This window comes from Rhipicephalus microplus, chromosome 4, assembly GCF_043290135.1.
Source record: "Rhipicephalus microplus isolate Deutch F79 chromosome 4, USDA_Rmic, whole genome shotgun sequence".
Taxonomy (NCBI): Eukaryota; Metazoa; Arthropoda; class Arachnida; order Ixodida; family Ixodidae; genus Rhipicephalus; species Rhipicephalus microplus.
The window spans coordinates 14,193,722-14,201,461 of NC_134703.1; the positions used below are offsets into that span (position 1 = coordinate 14,193,722).

General features: G+C 42.2%; 1 protein-coding gene across 1 annotated transcript; it reads left to right on the forward strand.

The window, feature by feature from the left end:
* The first annotated feature begins 208 nt into the window (after nt 1-208).
* LOC142813858 (8.6 kDa transglutaminase substrate-like) lies at nt 209-7,028 on the forward strand. Its single transcript, XM_075891818.1, has 4 exons — nt 209-343; nt 3,424-3,482; nt 5,051-5,177; nt 6,724-7,028. Exons 2-4 carry the CDS (start codon nt 3,433-3,435, stop codon nt 6,877-6,879), a joined length of 333 nt encoding a protein of 110 aa, XP_075747933.1. The 5' UTR covers nt 209-343; nt 3,424-3,432; the 3' UTR covers nt 6,880-7,028.
* The last annotated feature ends 712 nt before the right edge of the window (nt 7,029-7,740 follow it).

A 7,740-nucleotide genomic window follows, 5' to 3' on the forward strand; every position in this document is an offset into this window, starting at 1 on the left:
CCGGAGCACGCTGGAACTTGAAGCGAAAAGCAACGATCTTCCGAGATAGGAACAACGCCGAGAAACAGGCTGGCGGAGCTCTTTATTTAGTTAATATAGGATCGCACGAAACTCGTTCTCACCCATTGCATTAATGAGGCTGTACAACGTCAAGTGACCGGTGCCACCTCGAGCGAACGTTCAAGGTTTTGTGAAGAGGAGGACGCTCGAAGCTGGACTTAGTTGCTAGTTCAGGCGAAGGAAGGAGAGGGCAAAAAGGTCCGTGCGTATAAAACCCACCCCTTTTTTTCTAGGGCTCCGTATTCGTTTCAACCAACTCTGCACTTGTGCGGCTACTGAGAAGGTGAGCCCCTGAACGCCAGGATGAACGCTTTGCTTCGCGACGATTGCGGATACCAAAACTGCCCAGCTTTCGGAAGAGGCGTAACGTCACACACGCCACGCCGTGACACTCTGCGCAAGTAGCGACGCCTTGTTGCTCTCGTGAAAGGCAGCCTGCAAATCTTTAAAATAGCGCGGCTCCCGGATATGTTATCTCTAGCAGCGTTCGCATCACTTCATAGGACATATCTTGAGCTTGAATATTGGTGGCAAGCACCGGTGGATATGCATTACTAGCTACACCCCCCCCCCTCCGAGTTTTCCGCCACGAGAAGAAAGCAATCGTAGAGAAATGTGGTAGCCCACATACAATAAAGCTTAATGTATCCACAGCATGCAAGATATAGCAGAATATAGAAAAGCGAAATATTTTCTCACATGTACTGAGTTCCGACTAAAATCTCTCATTTAAAGCAAAAATTCTGCAGTTATTGTACAAGCACACAGATATTCTTCGGTAACATTTTTGTTCAAAGTTATCTAGGTACATTGCGTAAGCACTAACGTCTCCATAATTTTCAGCTGCCGTAGTGTTAATGATGTCTTTAAACGTTTTTTCGATGTTAGCATCCATGTTATCAGTAACACCCGCACGTAAGACACGTTAACATGATAATATTATAATAATAGAGGGTTATATTATTAAAATATTTTAATTATATTATGGAGACGCCGAAGTGTAGGGCTCCGGAAATTTTCATCTAAACTTCCGCCTAAATATGAGTACACAGGCTATATACAAGCATTTTCGCCTCTGTTGAAAATGCAGCCGCCGCAACCAGGATTTGATCCCGCAATGTTCGGGTTAGCAGTCGAGTTCCATATATCCACTAGACTACCACTGGGGAGCCTGCTGTTAGCATACTTATGAAAGAAATCTGCGCATCTCTCTGCTTTTCAAAAATATCTGTACTGGTTAATAAATTGGTAACTAAGAAACCTAGAATTTCATTAACGCCGATAACCTACTTCAGTTAGAATGTCAACGTTTCAGTGCGCGGTATTTCGCAGGAGTTCGTACGATGAAGCAGCACACCGCCTTCCATTGGTGATTTAGCAAAACTTCAAATTCGGTGAGATGGTGCATTGTTGACGGGAATTTCGAGTGCTGAAAAGACACAGTCACAAGAGGAGAGGAGAGGATGGGCGCCACTTTCAGCTAAGTTTGTTTGAGGCATCGCCCGCCGTTCTAACCAGAAAAGCCCACGTGTGCGCAAAATCAAATGCAACTGTCGAAGACGTTTTCGCTTCGCAAAGTTTATTGAGATTCTCAGCTTCTGCTTTCCAAAGCTTCACCGATTTGTCACTGAGAGCTCTTTTCCCTGATACGAGGAGGCACGTCTGTTATCGACACTTACGATTGACTGCGTGCGCATGTGTGCTTTTCCAGTTAGATTTCAGGCGATGCCTCAAATAAAGTTTGATAGATCTAGCACCCGTCCAGTCCTCTAGTCTTGTGAATGCGTCTTTTTGTGCGCTGAAAATTCCCGTCAACTTACTAATGAGAGTCTGGAAACTTGGCCCCCGCAAATTTTTTTTCGTGAGTCAAACGAGTAAATTTGTGAAGAACTAAATATAGAAAAAGCAAGAACCGGATGGCTGCTTGTTGACTCAATACGCAACCAAGAAATATTATATCAGGATATGGTTCAGCATGTGAGGAATAAATCGTAACTTTGAAGAACAATATTGTGGGGTAAGAGTGCTACTGGCAGTAAAATACGGTCAAGATGAGCAAAATACTTCTTCACTATAAAAGTTACTTAATTTGACAACTCAAAAATAAATATTAATTAGGTTCACCGAAACAACGCTTCTGTGACAGCTAGGTTCTTCTATATCTGTCTTCTCGATAGCCTCATAGCCGAACTTCGACGCTACTTATAAGAGATATTCAAAAATTATTTTATGTGAAGAGGAACCTGTAATTTATTTTTATTAATTGATATGAAGCCTCATGTTTGCCTAACTTTATCTGTGCTGCGACTTTTGCGAACTGTTTTTATGTGCGTGAGAACGTTTTAAACTGTGTTTCATGTGTATGGTGTATTGTGTGTGTTAAAGGTTAGTGAGTCTGTATTGTTGCAGTCCAGGGTTTATAACTTCTTGGGCATAGTGTTACAAGAGTAATGAGAAACAAAGGCACTCCTACCGTATCTGCGGGTCAAATTTCGTGGCAGGTTATTTGTGCTCAGCTTCTTTTCTCTGTTGCTCGCTTTCAATAGCAGGGTTGCCACTTATCACCAGCAAGATGGTATCCAAAACGATCAAAATAAAGGTAGTGAATTGAGAAAGAGAGGAAGAAAGACCAAGAAATCAGCCAGCAAAGTGAAGGCTGTGTAGAAATCTGTTATGGTTACCAGAGGTAATTATGTTTGGAAATCGCCAAATGGAAACGGAAGTTACAGTTCAGGATTAGAGGTGAATGAAAGTAAACACGTTGATACGGATCCATCTGAGAAAAGCCGCGCTAAATCAAACACGACCTGCGAAACATCACATGAAGGCACACCCATCCTCGTTTGATGTTTCGTAGTCCGTGTTTGAATTATTACTACTTTTTTTAAGATGGATACAGTAAGGCTAATACGCCAAAAAGAGAGGAGAGTAAAATGAGTTACCACGTAATTAGGTACAATATTTGCACAAGTATAATGGGGCGGCTCTCTTTGAAAAACGAGCAAAGGGCCTTTCGAAGGCATACGAAGGTCCCTTGGCTGCAGCAGTAAGAAGTGCTTAAAAGAGAGGTGACGAGACGAAATGAGAAGCTGCGATTTGGTTTAATTGAATAGCGAATCTAATTCACGCTTAGTGACGAAGCCTCTTAAAGCTGGACGTCGAACTTACCGTTAGGTGTTTCCGTGATCATCTCAATCAGTACAGGGCGATGAGAAAGATAATACAACTAATACTTTTTTTTTAGATTTTATATACGTAAAAAAGACCGACTTTTGTTGCTGCGTATACGTCCGCATCAGTAATTAATGTACTAATGCCCTAGTTTACCTTGTTGCACTCCCGTTTTCTTTGCATTGTGTTTAGAAAACGAAGATGAAGGCTGCTCTGTGTCTCCTGGTCGTGTTCACCATAGCCGTCATCGGGTAAGAAAGAGCATGTTATGTGGCGTCTTCTATTTAGAAAACTCACGCACTCTACCATATCATTCTCATTAGATCTATCCTAGATATATCCAATTAGAGGCTGAATACAGTTACCCAAACATCCATATATGTAGTTTGGCTGTCAAAATAACTGCGAAAACTTTTCTGACATTTTAGTATGCCCGAGATATTCAGTAACGTTGAAATAAGGTAATTCAGTTCCTGGAAGAACTACTGAAGACAGAAGTTGAGAGTATTTTTATGCTAGAATAAGGCGAAGACTAGTTGGGCAGCTCCAATTAATCATGGTCATCAGGACTAGAACATCAATGCATGGTATATCAGAGCTTTGATTATATATTCACTAAAAATGATCACTACATCATTACACACAGTGGAATAAGAGGCGGGAATTTTTAATAGGCGTTTAGTCTTTCACTGCTTTCTTTCTGACACGTCATGAAATATTTCACGCTTGCAAAAATTATGGTAGTATAAATGGATGGTCTAGCTGGCAATATTTATTTCTAGATATGCACATTTCAAAACATTGGTGTGCATATGAGGCACACCGTGGGAAAAACCGGATCAATATGACCATGTTGCGTTCTTAATATGCACCTAAATCAAAGTACACAGATAATCGTGTACTTCGCTACCATCTAAATGCTGATGACGTGGCCTATATGTGATCCGGCGGCATGAGCTTCCACGCACAACTTACAATGTTAGCAACTTCAGTCAGTAGTCATTGTTTGAAAAAAAATAGGGGATTTTAAAGCTTCACCTTAAAGAGTTGAATGAGATAGTAACGTATTGTTTCTAGTGCATAAACACTTAGTGCATGAAATCTTTTCGAATTTGGTATGCACCCACCACGTGGCATTAAGGGAATAAGCGAAGTAGCGTGTGTGCCTTTTGTAGTGGGGTACCGGCCTTCGACCACGGAACCATTATGATAATCACATATTTTGACGCCCGTTCGCAGGAAACACTTGTACCACGCATCATTACTGCAACATTTCATGTTGCATTGTGAAACATGCATACAGGACGCATGTGCTTGTGAAGCATTAAATATATTTTCCCTGCATTTCCAAGCAAAGTTCTTTTCCCTGTTTCACAAGCAGAGATGTGTTCGTGTGGTAGAACATCCGCTGGCCACGAGAAAGACGCAGGTTCGATTGCCACTTGTACCCAATAAACCCTGGTTCGGTCCCCATGCACTCTGCTCCAAGATTTTCATTATTCATTTTATTTCAGTGTGATCAATTCTTCGGTCAACATAAGATGATGATGTTTTGTTCAAAACCAACGACGCTGACACCAGAATTTCTGCGAAACGATCTCTTTATTGCTATCGTGTTCATACAATATTTGTAATGATTTTAGAGCGCAGAAACCTCTACATATGAATAAAGCATCGTAGGAAACGGCCGGATGTGTTACCATGACGCCTGAATTTCTGTCATCCTTTTTTGCGCTGAATTTGGTTAATTCAACGTCCATGTGCTTATGGGTACGTGTTTCACTGGAATAGGTATAATATGTGCCTTTCTATAACGCAGCACCCTGGCTACCTCTCAGCCAAACTGCGCCGCTAGCCCCTGCGATCCAAGCAAGTGCCCAAACACTGCCAGCTGCAAGTGCGGTACTTACAAGGACGCCTGCAACTGCTGCGATGTCTGCTACAAGGTATACACACTTTTCAACTGCCAAAAATTATTGTTTTATTCGTGAGTTATCTGTAGCTATAACTGCAGGAACGTATAAAGAGGAAATTGGGACCGGCGATTCTTTTTATTTCTGCCAGGTGATTACTAGCAAACTTCTTTTAGTTGCATGGACTGATCTATGCAGGAACATGAAAGGCAGAAAAAAAACCGTTGTTTCTTACGAAGTCGCATCAGTGCCGCCGAGAAATGAATAGGCAGCCTTAAGGGATGGCTCTTCGAAAATGCATGGCAAATGGTACGCCAAATACGTCCGTATAAACCTTCCAGTTGCAGTGAAGTTTCTCAAATAGAAGAATAAATCTCATAAACCCATATATAGCATCAAGATAAAACAAGGGTCAAGAGAAGTTTTTGGGCGAGGATGCTTCTTGCACGTAATATTGAACACATTTTATAATATAGTGATCTAAACTTCTAAATCATATGGATAGCAACTGAAGAAAAAGACGAAGACTGAACTGCACCTTTTTTATTCACTCGCGTGTTTAAATCATTGGCAAGTTCAACCTTGTTGTTGACGCACTTCTGCTGTATACCCTTTTTATATTTTTAACGGGAAAATATCCATCATTTTGGCTTTTTTTTCCGCCTCATAAAGACAGCGTAAGTAGTATGACGGGTGTCGTTAATGTAGCTAGAGCCGAGCACCTCCGCGGAGATAATAACGACCTTATTTTGACAAATGCGAGGCATTCGCAAATGGGCAAAACAGCTTGTCAGGAGGCGCAGCACAAGCGTGACATCGAGCACTGAATTTTTTTACTTTCAGTATTACTATCTTGCGCACTTAACAACGGGAAAACATTCAAAGCCTTCATGATTATGAAAAGACAAACTCAAAAGTTACTGCATGCCAAAGAAGACTCGAAGCAGAAAGCCTTTTCTTTATCTTTTTAGTCGATGTTTTGATGCTCTTCTACCTCATCTGAAAACTTTCTGCCTCTAAAAAGGTATTGCGCTGCCTGTGAGATTGCAGGCATCGCGAGCATTTTTGCAGCTTGCTCGGTCTTGCTCTGTTTCCATGACCGGCCCAGCTTTAAGCGCGTGACGCTGCGATGCGATTACCTCAACACGTGACGCTGCGTCTTGTGACGTCATAATGACGTTATATTGTGAAATTCATGACACGCTTTGTTTTTGCATCACTCACGCTGATACCACCGATGCGGGATGTAAATTTTCTCGTTTGATGAAGCGTCTAAACGGACAAATGCTTTTGTGCGTTCGTGCTGGTTCGGTACTGTCTAAAGCAGCGCATTCGCATTTGTACTGCATGGAAGGCGATACCAAGTCAAATTAAAGTCAACAATTGTGTCTGAATACGGGGGTGAGGGTTTCGCCTTAAAAAAAAATGTGCTTCGTCTTCTTTTGCATTGTTTTTTTTTCATAATCAATGTGTGACCAACAATAACAATGGCGTATATCTATAGTTTTCTCGGTAGCATTCGTTTAAGCGAGAGGCATAATGAGCCCAAATCACCGACCTTTGTACTCTTGTCTCGCAGTGCCCCGGTGAGGCCTGCGTGCCAGTCTTCCAGGACAAGTGCGCCGGCAAGACCACCTGCCAGCTGGAGCCCGGCGCAGCCATCCTGACCGGCGCCACCGGCATCTGCTCCGAGAAGGGATACGTCTTCAACAGCGAGAAGAGCCACCACGGCTGAGCGACATGGTGTCCGTCCGCAGCTGTGATGGGGGCGCATGCGTATGGGCCCCGGCCTAATGTGATATATATCTTTAATTTTATATCTGCTGCTTCAAGAAACTGTTACCGGTATTCCCAGTGTAAAAAATAAAAATTCCTTACGTTTTTCTTGCCGTTACCTGCAGCGTGAATCCACTATAGCACTTTACGGTGTTGTTTAGAATGCAGTCGTCTTTTATACTTCATTACGAGTCTATAGGCTACACGAGAACGTATAACAAAGCATAACATATCCAAAACTCTCATTGCACTAACAGAACCCTAATTCAAATCATGACATTGTAGGGATCATAAATGCACCTTTTATCATTGCAGATACCATATCTTCTAGTCAAGCACATACCATGATAGAAATAAACAAACAATTATCATTTGTGAAGACATAAGCAAGGAGGCCATCATAAACAAGGTTTAAGAAAAGATAAACGGCATTACCAAAAATAAAAAAAAGAAGACATAATTCCTTGGTGAACATGCCAGAACGATCCGAATATGAAACATTCAGTACCGATTCACAATGTATTCCTCAATTATGCAGTCAATACACGATACATATGTGTTTTTACCATGGAGGAAGAAAAAGAAAGTAGGGCACCTGACGTCACGTGGGCAGCCTTGGCAAGCCGTGAAGTTTTGAAGCCAGCATTGTCAGCCCAGCACGTGGCCTTTTCCGGAAAATCACGCCAGCTATGAGACTTGTCGATACTTCGGAGTACGGCACCAGGTAGCTTTTAATCGAAACGCTCTGGTTCGGTGTAGACCAGCCGGCTCACACAGGTCGTTCAAAGACGGAACAGCACTGAGATCACTAAGTCCTACC